General features: G+C 36.5%; 1 protein-coding gene across 1 annotated transcript in view; it reads right to left on the minus strand.

Moving 5' to 3' along the window:
* Positions 1 to 20,580, minus strand: part of LOC139745643 (uncharacterized) — a gene marked incomplete at its 3' end in the record, with an annotated part of 100,720 nt that overhangs the window by 44,142 nt on the left and 35,998 nt on the right. The window contains exon 3 of the mRNA XM_071656042.1: positions 19,732 to 19,788. Coding sequence (XP_071512143.1) covers positions 19,732 to 19,788 — 57 coding nt within the window. The remainder of the gene's footprint in view (positions 1 to 19,731; positions 19,789 to 20,580) is intronic.

The raw sequence follows: 20,580 nt of genomic DNA on the forward strand, positions 1-20,580 counted from the left end.
AAATTCTTTGCCCGATCTTCATTTCTTTTTGTTCTTTTCATCCTCCATCATTTCTTTTCTGTTCTCCTCAAATGGATTCATATTCTTCAATTTGTTCTTCATCTTCTTCAATATCTTTTATCTTTTTACTTTTGCAATTTCTCCTTTTCTTTCTTCTCTTCCTTAATCTTTGTCTCTTGATTTCTTGGTCAAAATATCCCTTCATCTCTTCTATTCTTCCCCTTCATTATTATCATCTTCTTTGTCTTCCTCCTCCCTGTCCTATTCTGAAAGATCTGTGTGATGTTAGTGGAAATATTCATAATTGGACCTTGAGTGACTGGAAGGACTTCCAACAACCAGAAATCCTGTGGTTTTTGCCTCATCATGGTTTACACAGTGCTAGGATTTCATAACAGGTTGGCCTTGTTGTGGTCACACAGGTTTCAACCATTAATCTAATGGCTATTAATTGCGATAGGGGTGGTAATAGTATCATTCTTTTTTAATGATTCCTAATGCAACATTAATGGAACAACATATATAGAGAAAACAGTCTTGTATAAACAGATGAGATAATCATGTTTTAAAGATTTTTTAATGTTTTCATCGATTTTTCAATGATTGCAGTACAGTATACAACAAAACAATTATATGAACTAATCATATGATAAAGCTTAAGTCTGATATTTTTTTTGGTCAAGGCAGTTTAATTTCAAAGAGTAAACTGTTCCTGTTGGTTGTGACTTGTTAAACTCATTTGTGCAGACAAGGGAAACTTAATAATGTCAAAACTTTTCTTATATTGGGTCCAATTTTGAATAAACCTTGAACAAGGTGTCAATCCCTTCCAAAGGTGTCATAAAAATTATGCAAAGAGTTATTTCAGTGTAGCTATTGGCTTTTGAACAGTCCCATGGCTTTTTTTTTTTTTATTCATGCATCTCTGCCATTGATTAAGGTCATCAATGTTAATTAAGGTTATTGCCATTCATTATCAAGGTTTTTGATGTTCAAGAAAATAAAGTGTAACAGAGAAATAGTTACAACACTCTTTGGCTCAGTATCTTTTGTGATGAGGGGACAGATTACTGATCTAATCAGACAAAAAAAACCACAGCAGTTGGCTGACGCTAATGCACACAAGAGTTAGTGGTGTGTGCATCACACTGTAAATATCAATTTGTGTCAGATTTGTGTGAATGTGGTTAATAATGTGTTGAAGCCACAGAGGTATGACAATGATACATGAACTTGGGAACACACTGGGGTGAAAGATGCCACATGCAGGCAACATACTGAAGTTCCTCTTTAGATATTCTGGACTACAGATCTATGCATAAGTCTGCCTTGGCACTGTACAGGTATCACAATTCTCCAAGCTCAGTCTCTTGCTCTCTATATATCACACTGGTATGAACACAGAGACTCCAACTCTCCTGCTTTCGATGGGAGACCTCCCGCCGAAAGCTCATTTTTGCAAAATTTCCCGTTCTCCCGCTTGAGATTTAATTTCTCCTGCCCTGGCTCTGTGTCTCCTGTTGGAAAGTATTTCTTACTTATTGCCATCGTATGTTTGAAAATAAGCCTTAGATAGCACGAGAGAGCATCTAGAACCCTAGAGCTTGGACCCCGGCAGCAAGGAACTTCGCGCTCGTGATGTGCGCTTCGTGCACATCAACTTGGAGTCTCCCGTTTGGTAGGGGTTTCAGGCGGGAGAATCTCCAGATCAGAAGGTGCTTGCGGTTGGAGTCTCTGCGAACAGTTGAGGTAAGTTTGGTCCTACACTCTGGGGATCACCACCACAAAATGCCAGTCACATTGCATACAAACAGCTTCCCTTTCAATACTGACAGAGTGATAGTAAAAAGGAACCACAGGAGGAAAAATATGAAAGGGAAGGATCATGACCACTGGAGAATCAGAGGGGACTCTAGGGTAACCTTGCCCATGGACCTAATTGAAACTGGAAGTGAAACAGGACCAAGTGTGGTCTAGGTCTAGAACCTTTGTATGGTGACAGACTCCCATCTGTGACAGAGTTGTATTTTGTTGTTGCTGTTTTCTTATTTCTCCTTTGAATTGGTCTGTACTTCCTCCTTGTCTGGCTCAAGTATAGCATTGACTCTCTACCAAGAGCAGGTGCCATTCATTAGAAATTTCACACCGTTAGAAAAAAAAAATGAAAAAACACTGGCTAAATTTGAATGCTTCCTGTTCTATAGGGAAAAAAGAGAGGAATATTTTAAGAACAGGACCATCTGTTTTGACTCACATCTTCATTCACAAAAACACTGTGTATCTTACGCTTACTCTACTACAGCAATTGCTGAGTTATTTCTTGGCATTATCTCAATGTCTGGAGGTTTATACATTTCTCATGCAATACCTATACCCAATTAAATGACCCAAAAAATGTAATTGCCCAGGTTTTATCTGCTCATGGTGACACATTTTAATAATGCTATTTTTTTGTGATGTTTGTTAAAAAAGAAATTACCCAATGAGTCTTAATTTAGAATATCAACTGAGCTAAAAGTTCTTTTTCCTTCCTTTTCATGACTTGCCTGAGATAAGGAATGTGAAAAAATATCAATGACAACATTTTGAAATACATGTATATCCCATAAGATACAGTTTTTATAGTGTAATTTCCATTATTTCATTTTTGTCAAAAATTTGGTGAAGGTATATCACATGTGAGTCTGGAACAGAGACTAATAATATAAGTATGCCATTATGACAGATGGGCAAGGGCTTCAGACAAAAGAGGAACTCTGATGTCTGGTGTGTGGCTAGTCTAGTCACTACTTTCAAAGATGATGACAAAATCATGTCATGGTTAAATTTCCATTATACAGCATAAACAAGGATTCATCTACTTTTTATGCAGCTTTATTTTTTTCTTAAAAAAGCGTACCTAAAAATCAACATTTGTCTTCTATATTGGGGCCTTTCTCCACGTGAAGATTGTTCCCTAACTATACCATTAGTAAATTGTTATAAATCTAACCAATATTAATGAACACTTTAATTCCTGAAGATAAGCAAATTTATGTAAGTCTGAGAAATGCATGATGAACAACCATGAAATCTTTACAAAAAAGTGAAACTTTCCAGGAAACCACTGTGAGAAATTTATCTATATCAGTGTGTACAAATAGGATAAGTATATCCATCTAGGGTGATATTAAGAAAGCTTCCATCTCCCTTGGCAAGGGGGTATAGAAAACAGAAGAATTAAGCTTAACCTTCATAATTTCCTCCATTTTCCCTCTATCATCAGTGAGGTAGGTACGTGAGGAGGGAAGGTCACATGACAAATTAGATACACTGTGAATGGACAATCCAGAAACCTGTACCATAGCCAGCCTGCTTAAACTCTGCCTTAAAAATACGCCCTTTCTCGGCTGAACTGTGACATGCTCTGCTCTTGTAATTAATATTCTGTACAAATATCACATGAGGATTTTTTTCTCCTATTTCAATTTACATTCTCCCATTTTAACTAAGTTAGAAGTAGTCCAGAGACTTGAATGTTACATAACTATACTGATCATGAAAACCAAATAACAAGTGTGTGCATCCACATTCAGCCTCTTTTTCTGACATGATAAGTTCAAACAGTTAACAGAAAATATCTCATGATCAAGCAGGTTAGTCCTTTAGAAAACAGGAATGAATCTAATCCATTCAGCTGGAATACGTATTGCCCCGGAACAGTTTCCTGCTGCACAGGGACACAGAAACTATCACAAAGTGTTCCTGTCACTCTGATCTACTTTATAATATTGACCATCTGGTAAAATATATCTAAAATTACAGCAAAATAATCAATATGCAGTTATTTAGAGTATGCCAATTCGGGTCTGGTGATGAACTGATCACAACCCACATTTTCTCTTTCTGAAAAAAGAAGTAGAGAATGGACAGAAAATGCTGCAGTTACATTATTTCGTTGTTTCATCTTTTCTTCATTATGAGAGAAAGTTCAGGAGTTCAGACTCCCAAAGGAAAAACAAAAACATGGTTCTTACAAATGACATGTTCCAATGTGTGTTTTAAAACAAATATGTTATGAAGATGAGTTTTGACCAATTGATCTTGATGATTCCTCTATAAAGGCATTGTGTGAATCTATCTGTTCATATGTAGTAGGCCTATACTGAGAAAGAACATCTTTCACATGAGAACAACTTACATGAGAAAGAACATATGGGTAATGACTGACATCTACTCACATTTCAACTATTTCACTGGCAGCTGGTAATCTGTCACTCTGAGACAGGGTGACTGTCTGAATTTTAAAATTTAAGATGAGTATTAAAAAAAAGAAATATTTCAAACGTACATCATGCACAGTAGGTAATATGACATGGATCAAAAAATTTATGTTAGACTAATAACATGTGAAGTTGTAAAATTACATTTAGAAAACAGGGTTCATTGGTACTAATGCAGACTTGGGGGACTGTCTCCACCCCCCCCCCCCCCCCCCGAAAAAAAAGGACTTTAAAAGTTTTTAATACCACCTGTCTTTTCTGTACAACACTGACATAAAGTAATCTGAACCTGACCTCAGGAATATGATTTTTATTACCATCCACTCATTTCTTTCGATCAAAAGCCAGATGTGACTTTTTCCTCTTCTTTCCCATTTTTTTTCCCATTTTCTTTCTCTCTCCGAGTTTTTTCTCAACAACTGGGTTGGTGGTCACTGTGAGATCTCCAGACAGGATGGGGTGTGGCCAGATTGACTGGGTCACAGCAAGTTTTGTGGGTGACAAACTTTGCTGCCACTACACCACTACCAGTAGGAGATCAACTCTGCCCCTATTTTGCTGGTGACAGAATCTTTAAAGGGATACTTTCTCTGGTCTCAAAGCAATTTCAAAAATCTGATATCAAAACAATTGGTACACAACACACAGTTAAAGTGATAGATGAGAGGGTGTGGTCCAGGGAAATTAATAGAACAGAACATTGCCTCATGGTCATATCTCTCTTGATCATTCTAAAAAGTTTGCTCATAAATAGCATTTAGCAAATGATTGCTTGCTTGTTAAAAAAAAATTCAGAACAATGCAAGACAAAATTTACACTTAGGTTCAAAATATAAAAGCTGCATCACTGTTTGTCATACTTTGCACAAAACTTTGATTTGTTTCTGTGGCTCTGGACTGCTTTCATCCCAAGCAATTGGTGAGAAGGTATTGGTGGAGATGAGAATTGGGTTTTTAAATTTGTTCGAGATACCAAGAAAACACTTATGAAATAGTACAGAGCATACCATTTTACGAGGAATTCAAAGGTGTTTTTTTTTTTGATGAAAATTGGGTTTGGAATGACTGAAACACCCAAAAACAAAGCAAAACAAAGCGATCGTAATAAAATGTGGGACCCACACTTTACTAGAATCGCTCTGTTTTGGATATCTCAGCCATTTCAAAACCAATTTTTATCAAATAAACATTGAATTCCTCATGGAATTACATACTCTTTCATATTTCATCAGAGGTTTCTCATTATCTCACCAAGAAATGTTAGAAACCTGAAATTCGGTCTCAACCAAAATTATACAATCCCTTTAAGACAGAGAGAGATGTTTCTGTCGAGTGTTGCAATCATATTGTTAACATTTACAAGTTTGGGTTGAATCATCACCAAACAATGTGTTTAACTAAATGAGCGTCTTCTTCTTTTATCAAGGGGAATCACTGACATCATTGACATTAAACTTTGACCTCTGTCATTCTGAGGTGCATTGACATCTCTGTAAATATTTGGCTGTTTTGCCCAAAAATACAGCTCTGATGTTCTAGATTCTTGCCTAATGTTTATGTATAGAATACGTCTAATGCTATGCATTTTGCAAGCAATGCCTGACCAACAAACACAACACTTAAAGGGAAACAAACACAGAATTCAAGAGGGCCCCGTTGCATGGACCCATGCTTACCTTGTTCCTAACGTCTGAATACAACCAATGAGTATGAAAAGTATGTTGAAAATCATCAAAATGATACATGTATTAATCTCAGTTTGTCTCCTGATTTGGCCATTGTTCCTTGCTGTTTCCACCTACTACATACAGATTCTTCAAAGACAAAGTTGCTAGAATCCTAGCACAGAAACTTGCATATATATCTAACAGGTATCCAGTTGTTGACAGATTTCTGTTGAATTGGATAAGACTAGATCTTGCTCTATATAAGATTGATGTGATTGGTCCAGTCCAACATGCACATGCCATACTGACAATATGTACAGCGGATGGTAAATGACTACACAATATATTGAACCCAGGTACAGTGAAACCCCGTTATAACGAGTTCGGTTATAACGAGGAACCGCTTATAACGAGGTGATCGCGTCGGTCCCGTTTTCCTTTGCGTGTAAACCTATGGCAGAACGAATCGGTTATAATGAGTTCGGTTATAACGAGATTCCGGTTATAACGAGGACAATTTCGGTACATCATGATAAAGAAAAACATAAGCAATTTGATCGGATATAGCGAGGTTCCATTTCTTGACTTGCCGCTTTCAAACACGCGACAAACTAAACATTGAAAACTGAATTCACGCTGTCCATGTCTCTTTCCCGTTTTGAAAAGTGCCATCCCTTCGATGTTTTCTTCCAAATCACGCGATAAAACACAGAAATATCTTTCGATGTTCCCACTAAGTTATATAATAAAATCGTTCGATTTTCTTATACAAAAGATACGCGTGCGCGATAGTAGGTCAGACCACAACGCAACGAAAAACATTTCTTGACTTGCCACTTTCAAACACGCGACAAACGAAACTTTGAAAACTGAATTCACGCTATCCATGTCTCTTTCCCGTTTTGAAAAGTACTGTTCCTTCCATATTTTCTTCTAAACCACGCGATAAGACAGAGAAATATCTTTCGATGTTCCTACTCAGTTATATAATAAAATCGTTCGATTTTCTTTGTCAAAAGATACGCGTGCGTGATAGTAGGTCAGACCACACTGCAACGAAAAACATTTCTTGACTTGCCGCTTTCAAACACGCGACAAACGAAACATTGAAGACCAAATTCACGCTATCCATGTCTCTTTCCCGTCTTGGAAAGTGCCGTTCCTTCCATGTTTCTTCTAAACCACGCGATAAGACACAGAAATATCTGTCGATGTTCCTGCTAAATCATTTACTGAAATCATTTGATTTTCTTTATCGAAAGATACGCGTGCGTGCGTGCGTGATCGTAGGTCAGACCACACCGCAACGGGAAAAAAAAAATCGCATTCGAAACTTTTCATGTAGCGACACTATGTACTCGTGGCCAAAAATGGAAAATTGGAATGCGTTTGCCACTCACCATTATCCTTTACATTTTTACTTCCGACTTCCAGTTGTTTTGCTGGCTAGTAAATACGAGTGTGTATGATTAAAGCCGAAATAATTAATGAAATCATCGCAATCCCGACGGGTGACAGTAGCGCAAAATAGTTGAATAACGCATGTTTATCATCTACGTCGGTGTTCAGAAAAGAAAAAAAACACATTTAACAGCTTGATTAGATTTGAGTTTGTTCATTATTATTTAACACTGGATTTCACAGTGAAGATTTTTCTTTCTCTCAAAATAGTCCATGAGGTACAGATTTGCGTAAAAAGGATCGTGCACAACCTTCCAAATTGAACCCTGTCGCATTTTTTTTTTCAAGAACGGATGTACAAAACGCGAAGAGATTTTCGGAAGAACATAAAGAACCCATTTTAATCCCTTCGGTCATATACGATCATATATTGCATAGGATTACATCCGAAATGATTCATGAAATCATCACATTCCCGCTGACAACAACAGCGTAAAATACCTCGCAAGTTACGGTAAACAACACAAGTATGTTACGTACTTTATTTGCGCTGGTGTTTAGAAAAACTTAACAAACGCATTTTATACAATCTGATTTTGTTCATTTTCATTTTACACTGTATTTCACAAACGAAAAAATATAATTCTTTCAAATTGGCTCAATACAAGAGGAAGAGATAGATGTAGAAAGAATCACGTATATGATCCTGCCGAGTAGGCTTTCTTTTCAAGAACATAATGTGCAACTATTATGCGAAGAAATTTTCGGATGAAAAATAAATTAACGCATTTCAACCTGACTTTCCCCCGTCTTTTTTATCAATTCACAAATAATTTCCCTTTATTCTCTCAATGATAATGGTCCATAGTTGTGTAATAACAATGCAAAGGATATTCTTAAGTTTGATTGATGGGTATATGAAGTTGTGCTTATGTTTTTCTTTGTTTTTGATGCGTACGGTTATAACGAGGTACCGGTTATAACGAGGTAATACCGCCGGTCCCACGGACCTCGTTATAACTGGGTTTCACTGTACAAAAGAAACTGCAAGCAATATGCACCCTTGATCTACTTTGATTGACCAATAACTAGCTTTACATCACTGATCTTCATATTATTGCAGCGATCATCATGCCATCCACCAGTGCCCTATTGAATCCCAGTATACCTTTAAAACTTTTTTTTTTTTTATTGTTTATTTTTTCTGTTTAGTTCAGTTCAGTTTATTTTATTCAATCACGGCAATTTGCTTCAGCAAAGCTGTTCTTCTGCAAATCCATGAACAACATAAAAATAGCAGAAATACATAAAAAATGCATGGGTGTATATACAATAATAATAAAGAAAGGAACAAGTGTCAGGTAACAACAAAAACAATGATACATTAAAAAAGTACTATAAAAAAAAAGAAAACGGAACAAATACCTACAGTAACATGTTATTTTAACAATATCAAATAGAGAAAGAGAAAAAAAAATATATTAAAAAAAATCCTGGGCAGTTGCTTAGGCTACAGCAGAGATTAAAACTTCAATGCACAACTGTAGTTTGACAATGATGGACCTAAGCTAATAGACAAAGGCTGAATTGTATTCTTCATATCTAATCATTAAGAGTCCTTGAAATCCCTGATAAAAAGTTTCAAGTACAAGCTGTAAATCACAAAAATTTTCAAAACTCAACTAATAAAAAACACCAAACAAAACTGCTCTGAAAAAGGTAATGAAAATGAATATGGAATAAGCAATATTGCTTTAAAAACTAAGGATGAACAAACAAAAATGATTACTGGTCAGTTGTTGATAGTTGGAAATTTGAGTGTTACATTTTTTTTTGTACTCCCTTAAAAAAAAAATTAAATAAAATAAAAATGTTGGAGTTTTAACCCCATGCCAGCTGACCACTCCTATTAACCCTTGTGGCTACCAGTAACTAGCGTCCAGCTGGGACTCCATGACCCACTGTCTCCCCGCTTTCCTTGTTCCTGGCTAGACCTCAGAAACCACAAAAACCACTGTCAAAGTTGGCACCACCAGTGACAATTGCACCTTGCAGCCAAACCATTGTTTAGTCTGAATCTCTGGCAAGGTACATGTACATCTTCTGGTATTTCGATTGACTGACAGGTGGACTATTTGTCTCTTTTTTGTTTTTGGACAAAACAAAGTTTCAAGAGCACCATGATGTGAACTGTGGGCTGACAAGGACTTTTGGTTGGCATCTAACCAGGCACTCAGTTTTGGGACAAGATAAAATTCAAAGCTATAAAAAGATTGGAATGAAATAAACCTCTGCAATCAACAAGACAAGAATAATTCTTTACAGATGACATGAGGTATTGAAACATCAGGTATGAAAAAAAAATGCTAATCAGCTTTAAGAGACATTCTGACTGTGGAACTACTGCAAACTATGATCTACCAATGGAGAGAAAACCAATAGAATAATACAGAATGACTTCAATTACAACACTTCACAAAAGAATAAATGACAGGTGTTGCAAAATTAGATATTAGACATTCCATATTAAAGGTATTGTTAACTATTGCGAGCAATGATTTAAAAAAAAAAATGTTAAAGTTATCACATTTGATGCATATCAATGTATAGGTCAGATGTATCACAAAACATATCACTATTTCTCATTGAACCATAAGTGCTGATGGTTTATTCATGAAACAAATTTATTATAACTAAATTGTTCACATTTTGTACATTTAACAATAATTACCATTGATTATACTGATTAACATTTTTAAATTGGTTGATTCTATCCCTAACTCATGTTTTAGAACTATTTTGAAGCACTAAAGCTGGGTTTTTGTTTTACCTGCAAATGGTAGATAATGCCTTTAACCTGTTGAGGATGAGTCCAAAGTATACTAGGACACGTGTCTTAAATGGGAAATGTGTGTTGTAGCAAAATCAGTCTGTCCTCAACGGGTTAAAAAGAAATTGTAATAACAATTACATATCAGGAGGAGTCAGAATATCACAAAGTGATTTGCCCCTGAATTTCCGGAAGCCACTTGGCAAAGTGTTCAAAGTTGATACCTTCCTATTGCTACATTCACACGATCCAATTAGCAGATTTAATGACAACAAAATCCCTGAACTTTAACCAACACAATAATTTCTCTACATGTATACTTACATCTGGGTAATATCAATTTGTCATGGAAGTGCATACAAAGTGCCAAAATTGTTTTGTCATGACCATGAACACCACACATTTCAACTACAAACTCATATTGCCACTTTATGATTGATTTAGGAGCCTGCAATGTGACGTTCGGACCATTTGATATCATAAAGGTCCTTCCTCACCAAGAAAGTTTGTTGAAATGAATTTATTGAAATGTAGTATAAGCAACTTGTCACAGAGATTTTAAGCCACACAGATGTAATTGCAGACAAATGTTTTAAACAATATTTTTAGGTAGTTGGTCAGTGGTCAGTTGGTCAGTTGGTCAGCCCATCACTACTGCCATCTTCACGTGTAATAAACATTACTGAATTACTCTCTCCAGGGCTTTGTATCAAATGGATATAAAAGTCTGATAAACCAGATGATTATCCAAATCTATAAAATAGACTGGCCTTACAAAACTACAGAGAACACTTCCTTCATGATGCAATATTAATGTACAATAAGTACAAGTATGTGTGTAGTGGTATGCATAGATCACACTTTGTGGAAAATTCATCATACATGTAGTCTACAATTAACTCACTGAAAACACTAGGTGTGCCATGAAATTATATCTATGGGAAATTGGTATTCCTTGGGCCAACAAGATCAGGAGCACTGTTCCTGATATCAATACCTCCAGCAAAGTAAGAAAATGCTTTTACATATGAAAAAAAAAAATGAAACTGTGAGAAATTACATCAATTAGGATGTGATGACATGATACAAACATAGCTCAATCAGTGCAAAACACTTTATTTCTTATTTTCTATTTTTTACAATTACAGTACAAACAAATAAAAGATCTACTTTATAACAGTTTCATTCAGGAACAAATAATTGAAAGTCAAGAGCGATTTGGATTCCTGTTCAAGTTTGTCAATAACTTTTCCAAGGACATACACCCTGTATGTCTCACATCCTTGTTGCGTGCTGATATATCAAATGACCTTTTTTGGCTCAGTTTTCAAATGCTTCAATGAGTGGGTATTGAAAAGTTCATCCTTAATGCCACTAAGCATTTAAAAAAAAGGTAAAGAGCCAATAAATAAATAAATAAAGCAATAAATGAAGACAGAAGAAATGAAAGTTTGAATTCCAAGAGTTGTTCAAAATGAAATGCAAACTGATCAGAAATCTAAAAAAAAAAAAAAAAATCACATAATTTTATGTATTGAGGTTCACCCTCACCATTACCCAAAACAAAACAAAATACACATGCATCATTAAAACAACAAGTTATGTGGTATTGATCTTGTTGCAAGTATACACACAAAACAGAATGCACATTCATTGTAAGCTTTGCATTAATAGACTTACATGTATAAAAACATGTTTTGATATACTATATTGTCTTGAAGGAGAAAGGTTTGCGGTAGCAACATGTGTACGTAATAATAATAATGATAATAATAATAATAATAATAATAATAATAATGATAATAATAATAATAACAGCAAATTCTTATATAGCACATTTCAGACTTGAAAAGAATTTCAATGAACTTTACAATCAAATTATACCATAATTCAAATTTAACAACAAAAATTGCAATTTACCCAATACAATATACTTACATGTACTCTACAATAAGGCCAAGTAAAAAAAGAAACCAGTTTCTCGTCCTCGCGCGCATCGATTTTGGCCGCCGCATTGAATTTTTTACTATTTACTATTTTCAAAATGGCGCTAAAAGTACCAAGAAATTCATAATTCTCGTCCCAGCCCGCTCCCCGCCCGCATCGATTTTCAGTTGCCGCATCGACTCTTTTGATATTTACTATTTTGTCGGCCGCCGAAAAAAAAGAAAAGATCGACAATGCACCTACCAATCGTGACGTCTCATTTCTAATTTTTATGCCTTGCGTCCTCTACTTAGCTGTAGACTGTAGTACAGCCGTAGCTTCTGTGTGTAGTGCGTATGTAATAACGCATGCATTTCACACTGCGAGCTCGGCCGATCGGCAAGAAGGAATGACCCGGCCACAAAGCAGTCGAACTGCACTAGGTAGTTGGATGGGCGGCGCGGCGGTCCGGCCTACTGGGCTGTGATGTACAGCGCACTCGGTACGTCGTGAACGCGATAGCGGCAACATTTTTGCGAACAATCGCTGATATTCCACGCATGTTTCGCGCGTTTTTCGTAGTTTTCCCCGTTTCTGATATTTTAAGCGGATGAATTGTACTGTACAAATGCTTGTGAAGATTGTACGGTATCGAGTTTGTATACATTTTCATGTCATTGTGACTATGTGCATTTGTGTGCAGTGTCGGAAGGTACGGTGCCAGCAGGGAGGTCCACACCTCCCTGGTGCCAGTGCAGTGGCCGTGCCGCACCGTATATCGGCAAAGTGTGCGTGTTTTGTAGCTGTCCAGGGTCCCCATCCCCTGGTCTGTCACGGCGATACATTCTATTTTGAAGAGAAAATGAATGCGCTTTTCCAGCAAATGTAGAATTATTAAATGGGTGTATCTACAAAATAAATAACTTTTCCACGGATTCTGGTTTGTCTCGTATTTCTGCGGGATACTTTTCTTCACGATGTAAATTCACGGACACAGCCATGAGTGGTATCATCTGTAGTTTGTACTGTTATACAATAATTCATCATCCAAATAATGAGTGATTATCAAATGTCTTTTTAGAACATGAAGAAACATCTTTAAACGTTTAATGCTAGAATGCCATATCAGTATCATTTTGACATCCATCTGCAATTGTACAAGCCAGTTTCCAGTTGAATGTGCTACAATTGTACTGTGAAGAACTGCAGATATACATACCAGCTGTGTGGACACAAAAAGTCACAAACACCAATAAATAAAGCAGTGTTTTGAATATCATGGAATTTATTTCAGTCGTACATTATGTTGAAAGACATGTTTTATACCTGTTTCAATTAATAGCACATCAGAATTGCAAGTACACTGGTATCAGAAAAGCCATTACAACACTAAATACCAGTATTAAGATGGTCATTTTCCCTTGACATCTGTAGTGGAAAGAAAAAGCAAATGTATTTCTGCATGCATGAAGTTTCATTTTAAGTATGGCACATATATCTATTTGTTTGAAAATGCACAGAGTGCAGGCAAGACGTACACTTGGGACCTGGTCTCATAACACAGCTACCAGAGTGATATTTCATTTCATGAATTGAATATAGACAATTGTAAAGCCCTCTCTCGTTACCTTTCTCAGAATTACCGGACGAGAAACACATATTACTTTCATTTTGACGATCCTTGAAAAAATAGTAAGATATCAAATAGTAAGGACCTCCCTCATCGCCATGCTCAAAAAACCCGGACGAGAAACTACATTCTTTTTTTACTTGGCCTAACTATTTCTTATACGTACATAAAGGGTCAGAGTTGCCAATAGATCTGACATAACTACATTAATAAGTTTGAAATGTATTTCTGCATGCATGAAGTTTCATTTTAAGTATGGCACATATATCTATTTGTTTGAAAATGCACAGAGTGCAGGCAAGACGTACACTTGGGACCTGGTCTCATAACACAGCTACCAGAGTGATATTTCATTTCATGAGTTGAATATAGACAATTGTAAAGCCCTCTCTCGTTACCTTTCTCAGAATTACCGGACGAGAAACACATATTACTTTCATTTTGACGATCCTTGAAAAAATAGTAAGATATCAAATAGTAAGGACCTCCCTCATCGCCATGCTCAAAAAACCCGGACGAGAAACTACATTCTTTTTTTACTTGGCCTAACTATTTCTTATACGTACATAAAGGGTCAGAGTTGCCAATAGATCTGACATAACTACATTAATAAGTTTGAAATGTATTTCTGCATGCATGAAGTTTCATTTTAAGTATGGCACATATATCTATTTGTTTGAAAATGCACAGAGTGCAGGCAAGACGTACACTTGGGACCTGGTCTCATAACACAGCTACCAGAGTGATATTTCATTTCATGAGTTGAATATAGACAATTGTAAAGCCCTCTCTCGTTACCTTTCTCAGAATTACCGGACGAGAAACACATATTACTTTCATTTTGACGATCCTTGAAAAAATAGTAAGATATCAAATAGTAAGGACCTCCCTCATCGCCTTGCTCAAAAAACCCGGACGAGAAACTACTTTCTTTTTTCACTTGGCCTAACTATTTCTTATACGTACATAAAGGGTCAGAGTTGCCAATAGATCTGACATAACTACATTAATAAGTTCAAATTCAACAAACATAGATAAGTTTTGAGTTTTTGTTTGAAATTGTCTGTTGGCATCTGACTTCTCAGTGGGTCTGGCAGAGAATTCCATAAAGTAGGTGCAGCAAAACAAAAAGCCCTCTCCCCAGAAGACTTTGTTCGGATGGTAGGTACAACAAGTAAGTTTCGAGCAGAGGATAGGAGACATCTAGAAGGTTTGTATGGGGTTATGAGTTCTGAAATGTAATGCGGGGCTCTTCCATGTAGTGCTTTGAAAGTGATGAGGAGGATCTTGTACCGGTACTGAATGCGATACCCCATAGGAAGCCAGTGCAGATCTTGAAGGATTGGGGTTATGTGTTCATGTTTCTTGGCAAGTGTAACAAGGCGGGCAGCAGAATTTTGAATGCTTTGAAGTTTGGAGACCTGCTTGTCCGGAAGTGCAATGAGACTGTTGCAACAGTCCAAAATATTTCTCGAGGTTTTTATTTCATGAATTTTACAGGTCAGGTACTATTCGCAAATTTAAAGACACACGAAAATATTGACTCTCATCCTGATATGAATGTGGCATGCATGTATACATAATTTCTCTGTTCAGTACTGCATCTACGATCACAAATTTAATGACTCGCTAAATCATTGGAAAGTCCTGAGTCGCGAAAAATTTGACTCGCTAAATATATGGCGTATACAGTATTGTAAAAACAGAAATTTTCACTTGCATAAACTTTCGCAAATTTTGATACGAGCCATAATTTGGAAAAGTAAAATGCACCTGAAAGTTTTTGTCTCCACATTTCACAAAAACACTAATTCACAAAAGTTTCTTGCAGCAAAAAACAGGCAGTCAGTTCCAATTTGCAAAAGTTTCTTGCAGCGAATTCTGGTTTTACCACCACCTTCATGGTCTTATAGTAATGTCATGATATCGAGTGTGTGGTCTTGCGTGTGTGTATTTATGTATGATGTAGTGCATGTCTGGTTGTGTCGGGTGGGGTGCGTGCATGGGTGTATGGGTGGGTGTATATTTAGGTGATCCGAGTATCCTCTCGGATCACCTTCTGTTTTTGTACGGATTCTTTCTTCTTCTTCTTCTTTTTCTTCTTATTTCTCCCCAAAAGTTGTGCATCGATTAGCTCAGAAAGTCCTCTTCCTATCAATTTCAAACTTATACCATATATGTATCGTCTCCCAAAGACGGCAATCGAACTAAAATCAAAGTGATCAGTCGACCGTGACGTCACTATGACGTCATTATATGAAAACACATTCTCAATCATATCTCATTAATGGAATGGAATTTTTCAATGAAATTTACGTCACATATATTTCAAGTCAAGCGCATTCTACTCATATTCTCAAAATTCATGTATACCTTAAAACGTGCGCGTACGCGCGCGTTGAAATATTTGTATGCTCAAATCGAGCTCAAAATTTTTTTGCACACGTTTCAGACCATTTAGAGCATTTTTTGAAAAATTGAAAAAATTTTACGGACGCGTACGCGCGCGCGCATATACGCACGCACAGCTCATATGCAATAGAAATTTCCCGTTTTTTCACACTTATCGCCTGCCTGAAATGTCAGGGAATATGTCTACCAAGTGTCAAGTCAATCCGACTCAATATGACGTCATACGGGCCCGTCAAAGTTGAAATTCCGCGCGCGCGTCAATGGCGATATACAGTGCAACAATGCCAAAAAACTGCCAATTTTAAATCCGATTTTACTCGTCAGGATGGACGATGACCCCCCATTTTCTTTACATATTCTGAAAGCTGATGAGTTGTACATATTATTTCATGGGTTGGCGATGCTGGAAAAATGATTAAAAGATATCAAATTTCTTAATAAAATAAAAAGAGTAAATTTTCAAAATGACGTCATCAAATTACAAGTTCACTCGAGCGTATCTCACTTATCCTTTGCCCATTTTCACCCAGATTTCAATATGTTGTAGCTTACTAAATGCTCTTTTATTTATATCATAACAACATTTTGATTAGATTACGGCATCACCTCGTAATATTGGATTGAAAGTAATCTTGTCAAATTTGACCAGTTTACGTGTTATCTTAATGGGAGTGCAGTTTTTCTGGAAATGAAAATTGACATGACTATCTTTTTCGAGCACTAGCTCACTTAAGCTTCGGTGAATTTCTCTAAGATTTTAGTATGTTGTAGCTGAGTCTTTGGGCTATTGTAATGTGCCCTTTATTTTTTCATACGGTATCGGGATCACGTCCAAAAACTTGGTTGAAATCAAAGCCTATCTTCGATGTATTTTCATATTTCTTTCTTTTTCCAACTTTCTTTGCAATAACTCAAGAAAAACATACTCTATCACCACCATATTTTGCACATGTTTAGTTCGTGTCACGTTCATTATTTCATAAAATAAAAACTACTTCATCAGACGCCATCTTGGATATGTAAATTAGGGTCAAAGGTCATAAATGTTTCATCCTGTATCTTGGTGAATACATGTTCTATCTTCCCCATATTTTGTACACGTATAGACTGTGTTACAAGGATCATTTCACAAAGTAACCACTTTTTGCTCAGATGACATCTTGTCTGTGCAGATCGGGGTCAAAGGTCATATGTACTTCTTTCTTTATCTTCGTTATGACGTGTTATCTCTATGGGAGGGAATTTTTCTAGATGTGAAAATTGACATGATTGTCTTTATCGAGCACTAGCTCACTTTCCCTTCGCTGAATTTTTCCCAGATTTTAATATGTTGTAGCTGAAACTTTGCGCTATTGTACATGTTCCCTTTGTTTTTCATATGGTGTCGGGATCACGTCCAAAAACGTGGTTGAAATTAAAGGTTATCTTCGATGTATTTTCATATTTCTTTCTTTTTCCAATTTTCTTTGCAATAACTCAAGAAAAATAGCCCCTATCAACCCCATATTTTGCACATGTTTAGTTAATGTTACGTAAATTATTTCATAAACTAACAACTACTTGATCAGACACCATCTTGGGTATGTAAATTAGGGTCAAAGGTCATAAATGTTTCATCCTGTATCTTGGTGAATACATGTCTTATCTTTCCCATATTTTGCACACGCAAAGACCATATTACAAGAATCATTTCACAAAATAACCACTTTTTGCTCAGATGCCATCTTGGGGGTGCAAAGTGGGGTCAAAGGTCAAATATACTTCATTCTGCATCTTTGATAGTGTATACGGAATTCGGTACCCAAGATGGCAGGTCTGACTCCCTTTTCAAAATGAGAATCCAAACATCACACGACCAATGTCCCTAATCTCAGGTGAAAACTCGAATCATTGATTTAAAAAAAATCGGATCACCTAATTTGTCAGTCTTGACAAATTCCGGGTCTAGTTTTATGTTGTTTATGTATGAACAAATATAAGTGTCACTGATGGATACGCAGAGTAACTGTCTGGAATAGAGGCGGGACTTTGCAGAAACCACCATGTTTATAGAACAAAGGGTGGGAGCTCACTTTTCAAACCTACTGTCATTGACATCACACTCACACACACACACACACACCATATGAGTTAGTACTGGTCTGAAGTCTTCTGGTATGCCTCCTTGAGTTGCAGACTCAAGTTGGAAAGTTGCCCATGAACATGGCACAAGAAGGCTCATATTACTCACCTGGGGGTGTGTGATTTATGAATGACATGGCTTTCTTTTTTTCGGGAGGGGATGGAGGGGTGGTGAAGGAAATGGGATGTTGAAGAAGTGTGCCAATGATGTGGTTCCAGTATAACGCAGATGTATGAAAATAACCCCCCTGAAACTTGGCAGAGATCTTTGACTTTACTCCACTTCCAGTCACAGGTCTCTCCATGCTACAGCTGAAAGCGCTTCACTGACGCGCATCGGTATGCAAGAGTTTTGGGGCAGAAATTGATGATTTCATCACGATGACCTTTCACAGCCATTAAAGGAAGTCATTGTCTGGAAATTTTGGTCTGGCATCCATAACTAGCTATTCGTACAGTCTTGTACCTGAAGGTATGCCACTCATTCTTTCATCTATTTTGATCTTTTTTTAAAACCACCGCTTTTTTTCTCTGTTTATTTTTTTCACACTTCTCATATCACTGACTGATGTGAAGAAGAAAAAAAAGGTATCTTGAGTACATAACAGAAAAGGATAAAACCAAATGCTTGATCTGGTATCACAAAGTGTAGGATTTTTAGTTCTTTTATCCTTTTTTTTTTAGTTCAAATGTAACCCACTTGTCTGTGCCTGATGGAAAGGACATGGCATAATTCATGGTACAAATTTACAGACACATAGGCCTATTTAGATAGTCTACATCAAGAGCATGAGTGGTACTTGGTCTTTCTGTCATTTTCCTTTCCTATCCTGCATCTTGGCTTGAAATGAGAAATACAGAGCAGAATGCAGGAACTGAAATGTTCATGGATATCTGCTTATTTTTACATGCAGATATTTTGTCAATAAAAAAAAAATGAAACTAATTCTTTGTAGTTGCATTGGTAATATATATTCAAGTGATTATGTTTTCTTTTCACTTTTGTTTCCAGGCATTTTCTCAGATATCTGTGAAAGGCAAAAGTTAGAGTAATACGAGAAGCAATTATATCGTCAGGTACAAATGATGCTAACGACAAAATATAATGAACAAATTTCCTTGATCCTATAGAGGTAGGCCTAAGACCTTTTCAACTCAAGGCACATATGGACTTGAACATGAAATGTACAATGTTGGCAATTAGGCCAAAATCAAACCATATAGTAAACTTTGTGTAATTTGTGCTAAAGACTGCCTAATTGGCCTTAGCTATTAAGAAAGAGCGAACAAAATTTGATTGTACTACTGAGTTCGTGGAAACAAGTGGAGAATATGTGCCTCTGCTGAGATGATGTTTCATACAAACAATACTTTGTCTCCTTTCTGGTACACTGGCAATATCAACAAACAGACAGATCAATAAGCAAACAACTTGACAAAATAACAGATGAACATGAAAGAATGACAAACAATTAGTCTTACCCTTGACCCTTTCCGGCCCTTGCAGTTACACTTTTTACAGGTTTCATCGCATCTCCTCTGTAATGAAAACACAAAGAGAGAGAGAGAAAAAAAAGAAGAGAAGTCAATTACAATTTATTTACATCCACATTTCTGGGTTCGCTTCACGATGATAGAATTCAAGTTCAATAAATTACTTAGGTTTAGTAAAAGGCTACATGTAGGCCTACAATGTAAATTAAAACTTTATTGGCTATTTTTAAAGTACAATATATGTGAACACTTAAAAAGCTTGAAAAATAATAAAAAATGCATATTTTTGAAAAACTAGGGCCTACTACATAATACATTGATATGATCAGAATGATGTTGGACTTCAAGAAACTGCACAGAGAAGTTATAATTTTCTCCCATTTTCCAAAACATATTTACACTAGCTCAGATTATGGAATTAGGTCATCACGATTGCATCTGTACTTTCAATAGGCAACTTTCTCAAACACTTGCCCCACATCAATTCCCCTGCTTGACAGTGGCTTTTCACTATGGTTTAGGCAGGACGTCACACACCAGGATCAGACATGGGTACTGAGAGTAGACACGCCCAAAACCCAGTCCTTCCCTAAGAATGCAACCTTTGACCTTTTTATGTCAGTCCCTATTAGCCTGCTGAGGAGAAAAAACATGTGCAGGATTTGGGGCTCTGCATCAGTGTGTGCATTAAAGAGGAGACAGTCTGTGTGGAGAAGGGGATTGGGGCAAAAAAAGTGGGCAGATCATATGTATAGAAAACTAGACAGAAACAGGAAAATTGACTGAAATAGAACAAAATGCATGATTACTTGGTTCCAGTGTTGTATGATTTTTTTT

The sequence above is a fragment of the Diadema antillarum genome, unplaced genomic scaffold (genome assembly GCF_040938485.1).
Source record: "Diadema antillarum isolate AM-2024a unplaced genomic scaffold, OU_Dant_1.0 seq00001281_RagTag, whole genome shotgun sequence".
Taxonomy (NCBI): Eukaryota; Metazoa; Echinodermata; class Echinoidea; order Diadematoida; family Diadematidae; genus Diadema; species Diadema antillarum.